The 22,079-nt window shown below is 35.4% G+C and overlaps 1 protein-coding gene across 5 annotated transcripts in view; it reads right to left on the reverse strand.

The window, feature by feature from the left end:
- SEMA3A (semaphorin 3A) overlaps positions 1 to 22,079 on the reverse strand; it is a 481,474-nt gene that overhangs the window by 182,913 nt on the left and 276,482 nt on the right. For 2 of the 5 annotated variants that reach the window (XM_045052318.1, XM_023250310.2), the window contains exon 1: positions 996 to 1,125. The exons of 2 other annotated variants lie outside the window; for them this stretch is intronic. In XM_045052318.1, coding sequence (XP_044908253.1) covers positions 996 to 1,110 — 115 coding nt within the window. In that variant the 5' untranslated portion in view covers positions 1,111 to 1,125. Of the gene's footprint in view, positions 1 to 842; positions 1,126 to 22,079 lie in introns of those variants that run through there. One more of the 5 variants, XM_011280355.4, reaches the window with a different exon arrangement.

Raw genomic sequence — 22,079 nt, forward strand, 5'->3', positions numbered from 1 at the left:
GGCACCTGGTCCTGTGTGTTGAGCCTGGCTGGGGCTTTATGGCAGTTGACAACACTGTAGCACAGTCCTGTGTGCTGGCCATCAGCTTGTGTCCCTGTCACATGATGTTTCGCTAAGCAAGCAGAACCAGTCTTGACTAAGCATTCAGATGGGAGAGGACAACTTCTTAGCACACTTGCGGCCATTCCTCGCTCCTGCACCCTTGGCTGACATGGCTAATTAATCACTGCATTCAGAATCCTCCCGCCAGCCAAGCTGGCAGGCCCTTCTCAAGGATGAGGAGCCTTGCTGCCAGCCTAGTGGGGAAAGTAAGCCTTGTGAACAATGATCAGAAAGACAGGCCCCAATACTAAGAGAACACCTAGGTCTCAAAGTCAAGCAGTGGCCCAGTGAGGCCTAGAACTCACATCTAGGGCGCTATTCACTGCCCCGCTCTTGGTACCGCCCCTTTCACACCTGCACCAAATTCTGGAACTCCTCTACTCCCTAATCATGCATCTGGGAGTGCTGGCTGGCTACCTTGAAATAGTCCTTAAACACAGCGTTGTCCCTGGCACGGGAAGGAATTGGTGCAGAAAAACCTCCAGCAAAGCCTGCTCAGGGAGCAGCTTCCAAATCCCAAGTGGCTTTTTGAGCACCTGCTGTATGTCCCAAGCTGGTTTATCTACAGCTGGGCCTACAGGCAACCTGATTCCCTCTGCTGTGCAGTGGCTTTATTGTTCCTGTGACTCCTGAGTCCACCAGGCCAGCTCCCAGAACGGCGGGTGCAGGGAAACCGGGCACGAGCACCCACACCCCTCCCCCCACGGGCCCCGGGCGGGCGGGGAGCGTGAATTACCTACCCGCGTACAGCCTGGCTTTCTCTGGCGCTGTAGGAAACATCCATTACGGAGCTAATACTGGGGGATGGGCGGTATTTTGGGTTTTAAAAAGTATCCCTTTTTAAAATGATAAATAATATACCCTTGTAAACATATTAAAATAATAAGACAGACCAGCATTTAACGGAGGTGCTGGAGGGCAGGGTGAGCCAGGCGAGACGTAAGCTGACTCAGAAAAGTCTCCGGGAACAGAGGACCGGAGCCCAACTCCGCCAGGGAGCCGGAACATTCTGCCCAGAGAAAGCCAGATCTCGCGAGATCTCTGCAGTTCTACGCGGGCTGACAGGGGCAAAAAAACCTGAATGTTTACTTTTTTTTTAAGTGAACATAACGGTCGGAAATGTTTAGTCGCCTAAGGAAAAGGCCTCAAAGTACATAAGTAAAAATCGATGGACTACGCAGAGAGGCAAATCTACCGTTATATTCAGAGATCTCAACAATCGTCTTCAAATAATTGGCAGACCACCCTTCCAAGTATATATGTATACAGTAAAGGTACAGAAAGGATACAGATTATCAACCTTCTTCGTTGACATTTGTAAAATACCTGCAATAAACAAGAATACAATATACAGCCATTTCAAGTAAACATGAAACGCAGATAGCTCATATTCTAGGCCAGAAAGTAAGTCTCAATAAATGTAAATAATTCAAGTCATAAAGTATGTACTCCGACTGCAATGTATTTTTTTTCCGTTATTGATTTATGTCAAGGAAAATTACATTTTCATGCTGAAATAGCATGTCTGAAATGCTTGAGTCCAAATGTCCACCTCTCTCTGAGACTTGTGGAATCCTTAAAAATGACAGTAGCTAGTTTAATTCCATTTGTGTGCAAGACATTACATTTTACTAAAGCAGCTGTTTTTCATGGACTATGTCCAGGTTTCTCCTCAGGATATAAACTAGTGACCTCATACTTCCAACTCAAGACCTATCTATCAACACTCTTTCCCATGCAAGATTTTCATTATGCAGGATTCCTCCTATGGTTGGATCAGCATATCCAGGACTACATAAAATAGTGTCTCTTTTAATTAGACTCAAATGTGCTCAAGTCCCATTAGGTTTTCATAGATTTTTTTTAAGTTACTCCAAAGTTTCTGGGAGAATTTGAATGTATTTTAGCTTTCATCAACTCTATACCTTCCTAGTCTATAGCTTCTATATTTTAAGAAGTTGATGTGCTTTGGGCAGGTGTGCCTCGTTCTTTCCAAATAACTTGACAAAAACACTTGACCTCAAATAGGCCATCTTTTCCACTTGGGGAATTTCTCTTGGGTAGATGAGAAATTGTGTCAACTTGTATCAAATATGCCCTTAAGAAGTTACCAAATGCAGTTCTCAGCTTTAACACTTCCTTCTTCTGTATGCTCATTAGCTTATTTTAATTATGTAGGGGAGAATGAAAATGATTGAAGTCAAAATGTTTTAAATATATTTCTACTCTAAAATACCCAAGAAAAGTTTTAAAAGTGTGCATTCTATTTGATGATGAGATCTGAGATTTAAAGTTATATTGGTAACATTTGCCTTACATTTAAACAGCAAAATATAATTACTTTCAAATATATCCAGTTTAACTGTAGGGTTAAGGAAGATTCTGAAAGCTCAGTTTTTGTTCTGCATATCATATTAAATCTACATCTGATTTATGATGGAGCTACTGGCAAGAGTCTACGACTTTTTTTTGCCTCTGTAACTCTACATGTAAAATACCTGCTCCTAAATATTTCTTAGGCTAACTTAAAAAGAAAAAGAATGATGTAATGTCTAAATATCTTTAACGTCTTTTCTTTCTGAAGATGTTATAATGATTCCAACTTTTTAAGGCTTCTAGACAATTTCTTTCCAACTGGAATTTTATAAATTACAACAAGACCTTTTATTGTGGGTTTTTTTTTCACTTTTTTCATATCATCCTCTGGAATCAATGGTTACCAGTATTTATAGGATACATCAGGGGGGGAAAAAGAAATAATGGGGTTTATACTTCTTTACGTGACCAAAGTATCATGACTCCTGAATTATTTGGATTCAATTTAAAGTCTCCATCTGTAAGCCTTATAGCAGAAAAGTGCTCTTTCCAAACTTTCCCTCCTATAGGTAATCACAAAACCCGTAAAGTGTGACCTTTAAATGCTATTGTTAAAAAAATAATAAAAATACAAGAAATGCTATTGTTAGAGCTATGATAGCATCCTTGGGTCATTCTATGCCTTAAAAGTATTTACAAAATAATTTCTTAAAAAAACACTATTTAGATCAATGTTGCATAACTGAGCGAGCCACAGGAAAGGATAGTTTTATTACTTCGCTTAGTATTTATTGCCTGAATTGTCTGTGAAAGGATTATTTGTAAAATACACATTCCAACTCTACGTATGTGGCATGTTTCTGTGGGAAAGTTTGTGTGCATATAAGTCTGTATACAGTGAAGATACACATGTCAAAAAGACATGAAATGTATGTGGGAATATTATGTTTTTCACCAGCTGTGTGTTACAGCCATAGGATTTCTTCCTTATATATTTATTTGAATGAAAGTCATAGTCCTCCATCCTGACCCATAAAATGTTAATCCTTTCAAGAACGTCTCAATTTCTTTTGTTAAAGGACTCTGTATAACAATATCAAGACCAAATCCTTACTTGGAGCTAACCTTTTCACCTAAAGGTGGATAACCAGACTTGAAATGTTCAATCTGTATGCCAGCACTGACTTAAAGTACACGTATAGAATCCTTTGTTTAAATTCTCCCCAAATTAGCAATCAGCATTGTAATTTTCAAGCTTGGTATATACTGAGTAAGTGAGTGAATGTTCTATGCAATTTTAACATTATCTGGAATATTTGCATAGGCAAAAATGCACTCTTTTGAATGGCATGAGAAGGGCTGCTAATCAAAATTCCTTTGAGTATGAAAATCTATTTTTCCTTCACACTGGTATTGCTACTTCTCCAAAATCCTTATAATGAAATTTTACAATTTGTATGTTTACTTTCAAAAATGAAGGTAAAACCAATAGCTATTAACTTTTTTCCATACTGGAAAATGTCTACATCCCATGAAATATCATACTTTATCATTGAAAGATGAATAACATCTGTAGGGATCTCAAAAGGTCTTGAGTTCAGAACCTGTTGAATGCTAAGTTGAGACTTTGTGTACAAAGTTTGTTGATGACCACACACTGACTAATACCCAGCAAGGTTCAGGGGACTCTGTAGAGTGGATCTGCTAGCAAAAAGTCAAAAGGTACATTTTGCATGCTGACTTACTTTAATGGAGTGTGTGTGTGTGTGTGTGTGTGTGTGTGTGTGTGTGTGTAAAAGTAGCATTAGCCGTCTTTTCTGAAGAACCAGAGCACATAGTTAGTTCAAGCAAGTTTAATATTCTGCCTGAGGGAATCTTTGAGACTTTAACTATAGGAAAATTGAGAGAAAAGTGCACAGTTGTTGCAATTACCCAAATTTAGTAAGTCACAGTCAATGCTACCCTTAAAGTTCATCTCAAACTCAGAGACACCTTTCAACTGCTACCACTAACAATCCAGTTCAAGACACTATCCTCTTACTTGGACTCATGCAACATAACTAAATAAATTCAACTACACCATTCGATGCCCTGGACACAGAATAATCAGGGGGATCTTCTTAAAATATTACCATATGATGGAACTCCTCTTCTTGAGTCCAGATGATAGGGCCAGTATCTTATTAATTCTCATCATCTTCAGCCTACTTAGATCTATAGTTCTGTTATGTCTAAGGTCACTCAAAAATTTTATGGTCTAATTCTTAAAGCTGCCCTCTGTAAGAGTTTGTAATTTCATAAGCAAGCCTCATGTGACTTGCTGGATCTGGTAAGCAATGATTTTTTGCATTATTATTAACTCAAAATATTTTGCTTTTTTAATTTTTTCCCCAAAGGACAGGAAGTTTTGCCCAATTTCCCCTTTTTACAAAAACTCACTGAAACAATCTGCCACTGAGCATAGTGAATAGCCACTTGAAATTGTTTACCGAGGTTTTAAAGGTCCAAGAGTCAGAGAATTCTAACTGATCTTTTAGTGCTTGATACAGTTGTGGTGATGTTAAAGAATTGTTTCTACACCCATGGAAGTACCCAGTCCTTTCAAAATTGCTAAACCTTACAAGGACAACAACAACAACAAATGATAATAATAATAAATAACAAATAAAAAAACAAAGAACTCACCTCTTTCAGACTACTTTTTTCATTTTATGGTAATTTAAAAGAAATAGGGTGGGGTTTTTTTGAGGGGGGTAAGCACTCATCTTTACAAATGTATTTTTCCCTAGGAAATATTACACATAAATCCTATTAAATAGTGAAACATTTTGGATGCACAACTCCTACATAAAGCTCTATCAGTCTCTCCTTGCTGTATTTCCAAGGGAGCTGACATAGTAATTGTGGGGGAAATAAAATTAGAACACCACCTCCTCACACCAGTTAGAGAAAAGCATTCAACATTAAGGCAATTTGCAGTTGGAGAAGTGTGTTACTTAGTGATACTATAATTCAATGACAGAATAAACTGTCAAAAAATACAGTTAGGCTTTTTTAGCTCTTGATGCACTCTAAGCATTAATGGTTCTAGTAACGTGAGGACTGAAAATACCCAGGTTTAACCACTAGCTTCAGGTAATTACTTATATACAAGCTGGGTGTGGACAACTGTGTTCCAATGGGCTCAGTATTTTGAGTTTCATATTTTGGACATTTTGCTGTTAGAAAGCCAGAAAAGAAACATTGAAACGGAGGAAACAAAAGTCCCACAGTAGAAAGCATCAATTTTCACACTAGAAGGAATAAAAAGAGGAATAAAGATCCTAAGTTGATCCTCAAGATATGACTGATTCTTGACCTATATTTATTTCTGAAATAATTTATGGCTTTTGAAACCACAAAAGATACTGTAACCTTACAGTAAAAGTATATTGTTAAGGATTATAGTGATGCCACATTTATTCCCGCTAACAAAACTGCACCAAATATTGGTATTGAAATATTTTTACTGTAGACCATTTTGTGGAGTAAAAGAAAAATGAGTATTTATTTAGTTCTACCTTACACCAGGTGCCCTCACACCGTTTATATATGTTATCCTTATAAGGACTTTATGAGGTAGGTAGAGTTATTCCAATTTACAGATCAGAGGAACAGCAGTCAAAGAGGTAAAGAAACATGAGTAGGACCTCAGAGCTAGCAAGTGTCAAAGCTACCTGAGTTTAAAGTCAGCACAGGCCCCATTCTGCTTGCTCCAACAGAACTATTCACCAGAATTGAGACAAAGGGTTGTCCTTTGGCATGAGTAGAAGAGAATGCTTTTTATAGATGTACTTTCAAAATCAATTCAGAGATTAACATGTGAACACACAACCTTTACACTACAAACACTGCCTATAGCACAAATCACCCCAAGCACACTCATGGGACACCAGGAGTTCTGGCTCCTCTACGTTAGGAAAACCAATGTTAGAAGGTTTTTACTCTGCTAAACTATAAAAGTAGCTGGCAAGTGCAGGAAATAGGTGGTTTGAAGCGATGAATGAAATGATTTCATTGTATACTGTGTATTTTTTTTCTGCTTTGGAGGGCGTAGAAATACCTTGATTTATGGGAAGAACGGCTAGATCTCTATGCTTTGACTTTGGAACTAGTACAGAAAAATTGGAGGACAAGTGTGCTCATTCATATGTAAAATGCTTTTGCATACTGACTTCAGATCAAAAGCAAATAGATATTTAAAATTCTGACAAACCAATTGTCAGGGGAGAGGATATGAATGTATTCTGTTTCTTAAATATCCGGGAAGAATTAATATTTAAATTTATTTGATGCTGTTGATACTTCATTTTCGAGCACATTGATAGAAGCTTATCATTAAAAATAGCAACAATATATTCAAAAACGGTTTGGCTCTGTAGTAATTTTAATCCTGACCCCAATTCCATCTGGAGAGTGTAGCCTGCTTAAGTATACAGTATTTAACATAGGGTTTTATTGGATTTACTCGGAATAAAATATTTATATTTTGAGTTTCAGGTTACTGAAAGAGCAAGAATATTCAGCTTCATGTAATTCCTACTAAATACTATACACATAATATTTTAGTGACTTTTGTCTATGTTATGGTGCAGAAGCTCCTGTGTATACAAAGTTTGCTCTAAAATGTCATTTATTAAGTCCATTTTTTTCTAGTAAGAAGAGTCAACATAGAAACAATTAGATGCTTACTATACATGAGTGACCAGTAGAGTTAATTTCACATGTACACATTAGTACAGTTCTCCAAATGTAGATGTGGGGAGGAAAATAAAGCTGAGTACCCAGCTGGAGCCAAATAGGAGATCCAGACTTGGCTCAATTTCAGGAACTGGGGACTCCTCATTTGTTTTAGGAACTGGGAAGAGGGGGACAAGAAAGAAATTTCTTAACAAATTCAGGGATAAAAACTGGGAGATAGCAAGTTGTCATTCTCTTTGTCTTTTGGCCAAAATTACAGGTAGAAGCTTTACTCCTTCCATAGCAGACTGTTAGACTGGGAGGGAACCATTACTTGCAATTCACCAACAAACAACCAAAGTGCTTGGTACACCTCAAGATCTTAGAGGTAATGCCCTGCTGAAGACTTCTAGAAAAGGTCTCACTACTTGGTGGCTTAGCAAAGCTGTGGCTGTGTTACCTAGTGCTCTAAGGCCCAAGGAGAATGGAGGTGTAGAGCTAAGTAATAGCATCATTTGGTTGATAGCTCCTGCTAGCTGAATTAGATTTGCTATTGAAAACGCAATGAGACAGCCTCTGGGAACTCCCATAAATACTTAGGAAGGGAGTTGCTACGCGGAGTCTGAGACCTTGCATTAGGACTTGTATACCAAAGAAAATACAAGTATACCAAGAAAAATACAAGTGATTCATTCATGTAATTGCTGGTAATTCCTTTAGGAACTCAAGTTCCAAGTACTCTTCAAGGACCATTAAAATTTATTTTCTAGGTAAGAAAAGAAGGAATATTCGTGACAAAGTAACTCGTCAAAGACCACACAAGTTATTGGAGCTGTATTTTAATCCCAAATTGTTGATTCCAAAATCCAAGCTTTTTTCCAGGATTCATATGCTTTGTACATAATTATCTTCATCCTATAAATTATACTTACTTACAGGAATAAAGTTAAAGTTTCAAGTTTTATATGTACGTGTGTGTTCTATATGTTTTATATATGTATGTAATATATACATATTATATATACGTATTTATTTATGTTATATATATGTTACTTATATTTGTTATATATGTATACCTTTTTTGTAAGGCTCGGTTAAAGAACCAATACAGGGAGTAGATGGTGAGAGCAAATATATAACAAAGCCCCCAAAATCTAACTGTCCTTATTCTATATAAGTGACTATTTTGGGAAATTTTTTCAGAAATGGCAAAGTTAAAATGATAAACAGTGGTGACACCAACTTCAGTTTAATAATGTTGAACATTCGAGTATCAAAGATGCTCGAATTTGAAGAAAATATTTTCATATTTTCATAAAGATGGGAAAACAGCATCATCCCTCAATTAACGTATTATTTTAGATGTAATTTTAAATAAGCAATTCATTAAATTAATAATATAAATAGATATCTTTCTACATCCTAAATTTTATGAATTCATGTTGGTCGATGTTTGGGAGAAATCTTATTTGTAAATTATTGATCACTTTCTAAAGAATCATCTTTTCTGGGGGCCTATATTTATGCTTTTGAGGGAATTACATTTCTATAGGAAAAATGACAATTAATTTCATATAGTACTATTTGAATAGAGATGTTAAATCATAAAACCAAAGGTAAATACTTGTAAAAGATACTTGAATGAAGTTTAGGAACCATTTCTTGTAATTCTGTTTATGCCCTAACTCACTGATAAATTCATTGCCATGATTTATTCCGAATTATTAGTAAAATAGAAAGATTTTTTTTGTGACAAAATTCCTGGAATAAATCTGATAATTTTACCTCCAGAACCTCTTATACAATTATGAAAATTAGGAATGTATTTAGATAACACTCTTATGGATGAATAAACATTTCTCTTTTGTGTTTGGGCTTCCACCTATACCTAAGAAAGGATGCTCTTGTCGATTTGCTGACAACAAATCTAAATTACTTTTGCGGTATTTGTTTATTCAGAAAATGGTTATTGACTGTGCACTATATGATAAGCATTGTTCTCTGCATTGGGGAGAATGCATATGAATCCTGGAAAAAAGCTTGGATTTTGGAATCAACAGTTTAGGATTAAAATGCAGCTCTAACAACTTGTGTGGTCTTTGAAAAGTTACTTTATCACTAATGAAATAGAGAATGCCTGATAACTATGACTGCTTCAACCTATGTCATTTTTATCTTAGACCAAACACTTTTATATCAGCACAGCTGGTCCTAGTAATTACCCTAAGAGGTATATTCTGTTATTTCTATTCCTAAATTATGGTGAGAAAATTTATTAAGAAACCTATACATGGTAAATAGCTCAAGAACATAATATGGGCAGCTTGGCTTAACAATCTTTGCTCATGGTTACTATGCAGCACTTCCCTTCATGCTTTGAAACAATAAATCCAGTAAACAGCTCTTGATATTTAAAACATTTCTTATGCCCATGATATTAGGCCCAGGTGGACACAGAATCTTCATTTTAATATATGTTCAACACATAATTGTATCAAGTCTCCCATTTAGACTTTATTTATTTATTTATTTAAGATTATATAGTAAACATGAGCATATGTGATACTGGATTGTATAAAATATGGAAAGTAAAAAGGGGTAAGACAAGATACATAAGTAACAGCAAAGTTGAGTTAATCATGGACAATGTATTGTGTGATCTTTTTCCTCTCTATCTTGTTTATTCCCGCTTCCCCAATGCAGAGAACAATGCTTATCACATAGTACATACTCAATAACTATTTGCCGAATAAACAAATACTGCAACAGTAATTTAGAGTTTCTGGATTGTGGCTGTGACTGGCAGAGCAGAATGATGGGATAATCAAAGACAGGCAGAGTTAAAAATGTAAGACATCTTCTAAGATGTGGTAGGAAGATGAAGGGAAATTACTGACTGGGGGAAAAAAATAGAAGGGGAGGAAACCTCTTCAGGATTCTGCCCCAACAAGGACATATATGGTCCTCAAGATACCTATGGGCCATGTGGCCAGGGTCTCGAGGTGGCAGCTGAATATGGATTGAAGCCATCAAAACTCGGAGTGTACACCACATCCATGGCATCCCTCTGAATAAAAGACAGTAGTTTGCTTCCACGCTTTATATCATGCAACCACAATTCAATGGATGAGAGATGTCTGCCTGAGCCAGAGTCTACGCTCTGTACGTCTCTGACATGGTCTGGCATAATAACTCTTTCCAGTAGAAATATTTTGTTGTTGAATCCTAACTGAAAAGATTAAATTTACTCTCACAGGGATTTTTAATTCCAGAGACATGGAGAATTGAATATGGCAAGCAACCAGACACAGAGGGAAGGTTGTAAGAAGAACCCAAGACAATAAAAGTCATTAAAAGGCAGAAACATTAAAAGGTGGAGAGTAGAATACATACAATTTGTAGGCGGTGTTAATAGAATAAGACAGGGAGAAATGATAATCTTCTGGCACAAATTTTTCTACATCATTTAGATGCAGAATGTTTGAGAATTCCCAGTGTCTCCATTTCCAAGTTCAAGCTTCACTTCACTCCAAGAGATTAAAAGAAAAGTTACTATAATATCCATTTCTAAATGCACACGCAAGAAACAAACAAAATAGAACTATCAATACTGAGACTATTTGTTGAAATGGCTTCCTTTTGAAAAACATTTCAACAATGATTGTAATTTTGAAGCAGAAAATGAAATAGAAAAGTGGGCCGCAAGCTAAATCAACAAATGATTGCTATAAATTACTAGAAAAAATAGGTGACAGGGTCCAGCTGTTTTTGTTTGACCATATTTACTGTCTTAATACCCATAGATGATACAGCCATATCTCATTCAATAAGTGAAATACTACCTAATAGAAATAAAGGCAACATGGTTTAAAGTCAAGGATAATTCTCTGTAAGCTTAAAAAAAATTCTGGAATTCTATGTTCCAGGCTGATGTTTAATTAGAAAACATTGCTTCTGAAAAAGAAAAGGAAAGATAAACAAAAAAGTAGTAAGTCAAAATAATGTGTCTCCTGGATTGTTTTTCCTTACATTCAAATGGCTCTTACAAAAATTCAAACTAAATTAATGTGCATATCCCCTCTCTTTTGACTAATTTAGTGCATGGTGTATTTACAAACTCACTTGTTCCGTTTGCAGCCCCCATGCTGGCACAGAGATCTATGTTCTATTGCTTTGATTTCTAACGCTTAAAACAGCAAAGCTTTTGTGGTGTCAGCTGCTTTCATTAATAAAGACAATGACAATATTACAAATACACCAAGGATTAAAAGGAAGAAACTTTCTACAAATGTATCTGGCAGAAGAAATAAATGTATGCTTCAAAGAAGAGCATCACATTTTTCCAAACCTGGAAGAAAATGAATGATGGCTATCTAATTATGGAAATGATGTCAACTTATACCATTTCATATACAAGTTAGATGGTTAATAAAATAGAATCTTATTTCATAATTTGGTGGAGCGACTGGGATAACATAATACCTACATAACATAACATAATACCTACAAGTTCACAACACATGAGTCTTTCTGCCATTTGAGTTAATCTTTTAATATACATTTTCACGATTACTTCATTATCTAACTTTATCAGATAATGATTTAAACTTATCTTCTATTTGGTTATAATATATAACTTTATTTTCCTGAGGGTTCAAGCTTGTATCGAACTATGTACTACCTGAACAGTGATCTCAAACCTGACAAGCTTTAAAAAAAGTTGATGCTAATATAATTAATCCTGAGTAGAAAACAGGTGTCACTATTTTATTTTTTCCTCCATCTCACCAGCTGATTTTAATGTATACTCAGTGTTGAGAACTCTACATTGTCCCCCAATTCATTAAGTATTATGATAAAAATAATGTCTATTATAAATTGCAAGGAACATTCCTAATATATAAAAACACTTCTCAGTGTAGAGAAGAAAATAGGGGCATTAAGTTTCTTCATCACTTACGTTATCTGTAAAAACGACGGAGCATTGTAAAATATTCAAACAACTTTATGTGGATGCAAGCCCTGGGCCCTATCTCTGCCACAAATCCTCAAGAATAAAAACAACGAATTATCTAGGGCCTCAATTTTATAATGAATAAAATTAGTGAGTGGGCCTACAGGACATGTAATATCACTGGTTGATCATTTTAAAATTTGGGCATCATAGGGGCACCTGGGTGGCTCAGTTAAGCATCCAACTCTTGATTTCGGCTCAGGTCATGATCTCACGGTTCGTGGGTTTGAGACCTGCACTGGACTCCGCGCGGACAGTGTGGGACTTGTTTAGGATTCCCTCTCTCTCCCTCTCTCGGCCCCTCTCCCACTTGTTCTCTATCTCTCCAACACAAATAAACATGAAAAGCATTTTTAAGTTTGGGCATTAGAGATAATCATTATATTTATGTATCTACATAAATGCTCTTTATTATAAACCTTGCTTACTGAATAAAATGTAAGTGGTAGTGAAGGATTTTAAAATTAATTTTAATGAGTTTATTGTTTTCTTTAAATAGAAATTATTATAATTGTATTCTTTAGATATTAGAACTAAAATTCATAAATAAAAAATACTTTTTTTCAGATTTTTCTTCTCTGCTCTAAAAAAACAAAATTCTGCCTTTTTACTGTTAGGTCACAATGAACAGCCTATAATTAATCAGTCACAGAACAAATGACACTTTCTTGGGTAGAATATAAAATAATGTGATCACAGAGTGCAATGTTGTTATTAATGCATGTAATAAAGATGAAATTGATTTTAAAACTAGGATGCTATTTGTTAAAACTGACCATAACTGGTAACAATTCCTTTGTATGAATCTTCAAAGCTTTTTAGTAGAGAAGATATCACTTGTCTTATTAAAGAGCTTCATAGTTAACAGATATTAAGACCTAAAGGTGTTTATCTTTCAGGCTATTTTTATTTAAAAATGAAACGCCTTCTCGTAATGAGAGTTCCAGCCAGAAAAGTAAACAACTGTTTTAAAAAGGAAAAATGAAAAGAAAGAAAATGACAAATATAAGTGTCAGCAAGCACATTGCAATTTCAGTCTTCAAGTTGCAAAGATGAATGAGACATCAGGTGCAAACAGCTTTGTTAGCGTAGCCCTGACATAAGTTATGGAAGGCGAACACGTCTTGGTACTCTAAGTTACAATGACTCACTCCCTTGTGATGATAAAGCATGTTTTATATGCGTTGTTTTACATTTTGCCCATCCTCCCAATTATAAAAGCCGACCATTTCATTTAAAAAATGAAAGTGACATTCTGTAACATAGGAAGTACACAAAATTAAAGTGCAACTACTATTATTTCTTAAGGTGCCTAACACTGCAGTGAATTTTTAAATGGAAGTTACAGGGTTTTGCAGTGGGGATTTTTATGCTAATAAGGCTGCACAATAGCAAACACTGTGACAATTTTGGATTATAAGAAAATGCCATTACACTTTTTTTTTTTGCCATTTGCTGTGTTTATACTTGTGACAGTCATATGAGATACATTTGATATGTGTGCAAAAAACTTTAAACGGAGTTTTCAAGTGGAACAGAGCAACTGAAAATTATTCTAAGATTTTGTGAATATTGTGATAGACTTGTCTTTAGAACATACATATATGTAAAATCTCTGATAATATTTTCAGACTTCCTTGCATTTAAAAATTTAATTATTGAATCTCCTTGGATGTGTACAATCGATTCTCATGAAAAGCTCTTGATGCATAAAGAGATTTCCAAGCTGAAAACAGACAGTGTGTGGCTTAATGTTTGCCAAGTGTTGCCATCTTAAAATCTTGACTGTTGAAACAATAACATTTTGGCTGCTTTTATAACACTCATTTAATGTTTACAGTTTAGTAAATGCATTTTTATCAACAGAGGGCTTACCTAATTAAACTGGACCAGTGTAAGAACTAGGTCAATGTATTGTGAACAAAATAATCCCAATATGGTTGGGTTACAGAACAGCTCAATTTTGCTCATTGAGTTCTATCGATTTTTGGCAGAGAGGAAAGAAAGTAAGAACAGATGGTAGGAGAAAGAAATTGAGCTGTCGGGTGATGGAATACACTATCACACTGAATTATAAAGAATGGTGCTCCAATCTCGTGAATACTTATTTCAATTAGGGTACAAAATCAACACATACCACTTATTCTGAAACAACACAAATTTTTCAACAAAAATGAGCAGAGAGTTCAGTTTCACGTTGTGACCATCCAGTATTAACATAAGACATTGCATGAAAGGGAAAGGTTGTTTTTTGCTGTTGGTTTAGTGAAACATAAACTGTATTTCTCGTTTGGGTTGGAGACTAGAAAGAGATTGGCACTTACTCCTTGACAATGTGAGTGTTCAGACCTGAGGGTTTTATACTACCTTGAAGCTTTAAGCTTTAAGCTTTTACTTTAAGCTTTTATATATATATAAGCTGAATGTAAATATATAAATTAACACTTTTGCCCTGACAAAGAGGAGAGTGTTCTACATTCAAAGAGACAAAAATGACAAGAAAACTTCATTCTTCTCAAAAGATTAACAGATCTATCAATCTACCATAATACGGCAAATTAATTTCATGTTGATATCGGCATTTCTTTCAACTGCCTTTTATTCTTTTATAATGTATGTCTAGATAAGTAACATCTTGACCAGCAAAATAGTAGTTACATGTAAGATTTGTAACAAATAAAATGGAACAAAAATAAGTAAAACTATTAACGATGAAGACAGAATTCTTGTAGTTTAAATGAACTATTATGATACCAAAAAAATATCCTATTAAGAGAGGACAAAGTTATATTAATGCTAAATATTTTTAGAGATTTTTTTACTAAACATTATATTATATTCTGCTTATATGGGAACATAATCATCTTGAGTTTTTGGCATTTGCTATACCATGAGGATAACAATGTAAGCCGTATCAGGGTGCTTCAAACAGTCAAAGAGACAAAGAGCAGCTGTTACCTTGTAAGTTCAGTCATAGAGGAAGGAAGCTCGAGGATCAAAAGCAAGATTTTGCTATGCTTTTAAATTTCAAATCTCAAATATACTCTTTTTAAGTTTTGTATCAGGGGCACCTGGGTGGGTTGGTTAAGCGTTGGATTTTGGCTCAGTTCGTGATCTCACAGTTCGTGGGTTTGAGTGTCAGGCTCTGTGCTGATTGATAGCTCAGAGCCTGGAGCCTGCTTCACATTCTCCCTCTCTCTCAACCTCTCCACTGCTCTGTGTCTCCCTCTCTCTCTCTTGGTCCCTCCCCTGCTCACACTCTGTGTGTGTGTGTGTGTGTGTGTGTGTGTGTGTGTGTCTCAAAAATAAATAAACATTAAAAAAATTAACTTTTGCATCAAAATGTGTCTGTATTTTATGAGTTAACCAACAAACATATTAATTTTGTACATTTCCATACCGTCAGTTATTGGGATCAAATTGACTTTGGACCTCTACAAGGCAAAAATAAATAGCTTGGACAGGGTCATACAGCAAATATCTTTGGCATTGCAGACCAAGAAGCAACACTGAGGATGCTGTGTAGGTACTTCTGGAACAAGAGAGAACAACACGTTTCCACCAATTTTTCATCAATAAAAACTCCAAACTCGATTTATGGAATTGAACTTTGAACTTTATATAATTTTCACATTACAAATATAATCTTGTTTTGACTTTGCTTCCAACCATTTAAATATACAAACTCTTCCTACAAGATACACAGAAACCAGCAGCCGGCTGGATTTAGCCCACAGATGGTAATTTCCTGACCTCAGATTCAACCTATCGTTTTATTTGTGTTTTGGAAAATATCTAAATTAGAGAAAGAAACATAAGTTTATTTACCTGAAACAGTATGTCTCTTAACCTGAGATACACGTTTCTGATGTGTGTACCTAGAAGGCTTTGAGGAAAATATTAATTTAATGACTAAATTCTGAATTCTGATCCCTATCACAAAGGAAAGCATAAGCCTTTGTTTTTCCCAACACTATTTATGGCTATAGTTCAGTGACAAAGTATGGTGACAATTATTCTTTGAAGTATAGTTATTATTTAATATCTTAGTTATAATTCACATCCTGAGTTTCGCTCTGTTTCATGCATTTGTACTATTTTTGTCATATAATCTTTTAAGGTATCAATGCTAACTACAAAAAAAGTAAGAGTCTTCCATTGAACCATCTGAATTATTTTTTTTAATCTTTTTTAAACGTTTATTTATTTTTTGAGACAGAGAGAGACAGAGCATGAGTGGGGGAGGGGCAGAGATAGAGGGAGACACAGAATCCGAAGCAGGCTCCAGGCTCTGAGCCATCAGCCCAGAGCCCCACGTGGGACTTGAACTCACGGACCGCGAGATCGTGACCTGAGCTGAAGTCGGACACTTAACGACTGACCCACCCAGGCGCCCCCCATCTGAATTATTTTTAAAAACACTTATAAAAATGCTATTTATTTGCCAGGAAGATGGGATCAAATACATTTAATACAAGGGAGAAACCGAGAATGGACAAGTTCTCTACTAAGCTGCATAGATGATGGTACCATACACTGAATGGTAGATCAAGAGAAGTCTGAGAGGAGAAGCTGATGAACTCAGGCTGACATGAATTCAAGTTACATATGAATTGAAATTGGTACATCCAATGGGAGAGACCTGGCCTGCAAAGAAATACATGAATCTAAAATTCACAAGCAGAAATATAAACCGTAAATCAAATCCTAGGGTCTAGAAATACGAGATAATGCACAGTTTGTGACTATCAAGGCAAGTGCTTTACTGTTTATAATTGAGTATTCCAATTGTTCATCTGGGTACTTCTCAAAACATGTTTTAAGTGAATGAGCTGAATTAAAAACTAAAATATAACCTGTGATGTCCATAGTTGCCAAATTGTTCTTATCCCTGAACAGAATAACTCATCACTTACTGTAAAACTAGAGCAGCCACATTATCTAAACACAGTTTTTCTCTTTCTTCTTGAAAGATTGATGAGCCTCTTAACATTTCATAAAGACTGCCCATTTCATTTATGCTGAGAAGTAATGCCTCCAATAAAGCATCTGCAATAGAATGTGACAATCGGCTCTAGTCTCTGATTTCATTCATTTGTCAAAAAGTTTGCCAGAACTTAGAAACCTTTATATGAACCAGGACCAATTTGCCACTGATGCTGGGGTAGTATTTGGATGTTAGGAAGGGATTTATGGTTTAGAGAGTAAATCCTGTGGAACACAGAGGTTTTGCATTATTTCAGCCTCAACCAGCCATATTATAGAAGTTTCACTTGAGTGTTGCATAAAATTTTCTTCAAGTCTATAATAATGGTTTGTATGCTAAAATATCTTAAGCATCAACTAAAAAACAGGCTAAAATAGTTTGCTTTTGCAAAATTACTTTGATACATTACTTTTTTTTACTTCAGTAAACTTAATTATGTAATGGCATATGATTAGCTATGCATTGCTGGGAAACCACACATAATGATTCACTTCAAAAAAACAGTGAAAGATTTTATGAAAAGCTGTACCATTTTCTAAATAAAAATATAGAATAAATAAAAATCTAAAATTAGAATTAATGCTATAATCCTAATTGTTCATTTTCTTATGTGGCCCATCTACTTAAACAGAATTTTTTTCCCCAAAGATTTTAGATATTACTATGGGTCTTGAGTTAGGAAAAGATCAACAATTTGTGTTTCACTTCTTGGAAACGCAATAGGCTCTGAATTTTTGCATCTCAAACTCCATTGTAAGACTTACATCAGGAATTTTAGAACTCTGGGATTTTGTAATTAATTTTTAAAGCCATCTTTTTCTCCTGTAATGAGTGTGTAGAACTGCACAGTTGCAGCCTTTAAACAGTGATTTCTTCCAATCACTTGGAATCGGATCTTTTTCAATGGAGAGGAGTGATTACAAGTGACGATTTCACTTGTATGAGGTATCTAAAATACATAAGCTCATAGAATCAAGCTTGTGGAATGGTGGTTACCGGGGGCGAGGGGTGGGGGTAGGGAATTCGGAGCTTACTAATCATCAGGCATAATGTTTCAGTTAAGCAAGATGAATAAGCTGTAGACATCTAATGCACAACAATGCATCTATAGCCAACAGTAATGTATTGTACATTTAAAAATCAAGAGGATAGATATCATGTTAAGTGTTCTTACAATTAAAAAATCATAAATGGTTAGTGTTAAGCAGACATGAAAATTCTAAAACCTCTTTTTCCTTACAACTTGTTCGACTTGTTCTACTTTGGCCTTTAGCTTCTTCATCCATAAAAGGATGGGAAATGTCTACTGCCTAGAAGGGTCGTAATGATTACGCGAGACAGCGTACACAGAAATCTTAGCACTGTTTCTATTCACATTATTGTCTATCATCCCCATTATTAACTGTAACAGAAATATGGGAGTTTTTTCGTGTAACTTTAAAAACAATTGTTTTACTGCTAACCTTATTCAAACATCAGCATGCATCAACATCGGGGAATATCAACCATTCTCATAAAAAGGAAATAGCAAGCTAGCACCTCCCTGTTTAACCTATGTCAGATGATTATCCCGAGTGACCTCTTTCCCTGGCTTTTGAATCTTGAGGGCTCACCACTCAGAGGAGGTATATAGGCAAGGTTAGTAATCAGCATTCGGTGTTATTTGGGATGCTGGATCTAGGGTTGAAAACAGGAATTTTCTAGAGAACAAATTCTATTCCCTTCCTTTGGGGCCATCTGGATAACTTAAGGACAGAGCAGGAAATAAAGAGATAAATGATTTGGGTTATTTAAATGATACCAGCAAATGTTTTGATTGGAAATCTACAGCAGTCTTTTTACTTTTCTTCTTTCTATTACTATCGTTTTGAATGAACCTATCAGATAAACATTTTATCAGGTGGATGCATGTACTATTGAAAGCTTGATATATGAATCTTACATGTCTGGAAGTAGGCAAAGGAACAGACTCTATGTGAACCTTGCTTGCCCCACTAAAGAATGCTCTGAAGTTTTATAGGAGTTTTTATTTATGGTCACAGTGATTCACCAACACTAACAAGCATTAAATTTTCACAGCACTCCTATCACTTTATTTGGCATGGGAAATGGTAAATCTGTGACAGCCTAAATATGGGATTCTGATTAAAACTCCCAGTATTTTTTTTCCTAAGGATAATTCTTTCTATTTAGTTGCTCCATTTTAATATATGCAATATCTTATTTCCTGTAATTTATAAATTATTTAGGATGTAGTTCTTAAATTTCAGCAGATACAAATCTTACTACAAAGTGCAGATTTAGAGGTTATTCTGTGGTATGTTGTAAATTGCTGAAGCAATTTAAATAAAGGTCCCAATTAGTGTGACTGGTAAGAACTTTGAAAAAAGGAGCAGCCAAGTCAAAAAATTATTATCCAGACTGGCATAGAGATCAGAGGGGTGTAAATATGTTTTCTATTGGGATTTCTACCACAAATGGTTCTCTCTTCCTGTATTTAATGGAAACCATGCCATGAGTTTGATGTATACCTATCAAAAAGAAAAAAAAAACACAATTCTATTATCTTCTAAGATGTATGAGGTTATTTATTTATGAAAGATGGCATGGCAAACCGCTAGGGGGCCAGATTCATGCCCGCAAGAGTCTGGAACAGTGGCTTAAAAATGAGCACATTGCCCCAAGGACAATAGTAGAAAAACCAGTATTTGTAAACCAACTGAAGAGCTGATCTTCCTATGCTTAATCTCTAAAACTCAAGAGTAGTGTTCCAGAATGTTAAAGTATTTCTTTACGTGTTTAACAGAACTTTCAAATCTAACAGAGAGCATTCTAGTGTGCCCCAATCACTCCCATTTCCTAGCCACTCTGACAACTTTAATTTGTGAACTGGAAGCAATGCCTGATCGACTTTAGTAAAGAATTCAGACAATTCAGTCTGGAACCATCTTTCCAAGTACATCACATCAATTTTAGAGTATGCAACGCTCAATTACAATGGTGAAGATAAGTGACTCAGGAATTTTTTTTTTTTTTTAAATGACACCATCTAAGCCTTCTTTCACTGTTGCATAATAATGTCTAGGCTTGAGGCATAAAATTGGACCACTTCAGGGGTGCTATCAAGTTTCTTGAAAATATTCTTGGAATAGTTTTCTATGATTAGGAATACCCAGGGAAGAAGTTAGGAAAATGCTACTTCAAAAAGTTTAAAGGACATGATAAAGCATGTTCATTCAAATAAAGCTTATTGTTCTGTATGAGTCATTCAAGAAAAAAGAGTTAAAAGAATAGCTATAATCCAGTGGAATGCCTTTAGAATTGTGATATAAGATGAGAGAACTATAGGGCATACAAAACAGGGACTTTATTGTATGTAGCTGTTATGCTTCACAAAGCATATTTTGACCCATGATGTATCAGAAGGCAGGTTATAATAAACAACCTACATATAGATTACCTGTGTTTGGGTATCCTTGAGAGACCATGTATTTTTACTTCTAAATGACGATGATATCATATCGTAGGCCTTTCCTTATAGGATCTGCCCATAATTGCCACATAAGGTAAAAATCTCTTTCCGTTCTTTTCCTGAGCTAAAATGAACTACATATTGGGAGGTACAATTTCAATTTAATAACAAGTGAAATATAATGAGATTATGGAAACATGTCATTACTTGGCAATAACAATTTTTATGCATTCCATGCATGATTTCTATTATGTTCACTTTTTATAAAGGGCATTCAGAAAACACCCCCATTTAGTTACTATTGTTATACAACTCAGTATCATTTTTAAGCTTAAATATTTTGTAAGTTTGAGTTGTTTCCTATCTCAAATGAATGAGAGATACAAGAAAAAGTGTGAACCAGTATATTTTAACGTTGTTACTCTCCCCCAATCCTGCCTTATAGCATTTGTATCCTCTGCTAGATTCTAATTTTCTGAACTGATTCACTCCTATACCTTTAATTGTCTTGAAAAACTTTTTGGTAGATCATATCAACAACTCTATTGTTAGCTATACCTACTGGAATATCTAGTCATCTTGGCTCTTTTAATTCTCTCTCGCTTTATACATCTTGGCTTAATCACTGCTTATCAACTTTCTCAGAAGAAAGGGATAATACTAGAAAGTCAAACACAATAATTACTATATCTACACCACCAAGTGGAGCCACCTTGACTGAAATGATTTATTCAACCTCATGGGTAACACCACAGAGGGAAAGGCAGTCAAACAAACTTGTCTTTTTTCCTCAAAATATAGCTTATGTACTTACTTAATTGCTCCCACCATTATCTCAACTCTTGACTTATCTCACTTGTACCCTTCCTTCAATCCTCATTTCTTATCTTATTCCTTTGTGAAGAATACCTCTTTTCTTTCCATTACACTAATTACCTATTCTAAACTTTTACCACTTGGTAAACTTTTACCACTGATACCTAAGTGTGAGCCATTCTTATATTTTCTATTAATGTCTAATACTTACCAGACATTCACCATGCCAACCACTTTGCTTAGTGTTCCAGATGTATCATCCAAGATACATTTTTTTTTTTAAATTTTAGAGAGGGAGAGAGAGTGTGAGTGAGGGAGAGGGGCAGAAGGAGAGGGAGAAAATCTTCAGGAGTCTCTGTGCCCAGTGCAAAGCCTGATGCGGGACTCGATTCCATGATGCTGCTGGAATCATGACCTGATCTGATATCAAGAATTGGAAGCTCAACTGACTGAGCCACCCTGGTGCTGCGCCCCCCCCCCCCCCACAATACATTTTAGAATGGTGACTTCCAAGCCTCTGGTAATCTTCACAACCATCTAAAGGGGCAGATTTTTTATTATCTCCATCTTACAAATAATCACTGAGTTTTAGTGAGGTATATTTCCAAGATCACACACACAATATGTCAGATGTGAGCTCAAATCTGATTATT

Source organism: Felis catus, chromosome A2 (assembly GCF_018350175.1).
Source record: "Felis catus isolate Fca126 chromosome A2, F.catus_Fca126_mat1.0, whole genome shotgun sequence".
Taxonomy (NCBI): domain Eukaryota; kingdom Metazoa; phylum Chordata; class Mammalia; order Carnivora; family Felidae; genus Felis; species Felis catus.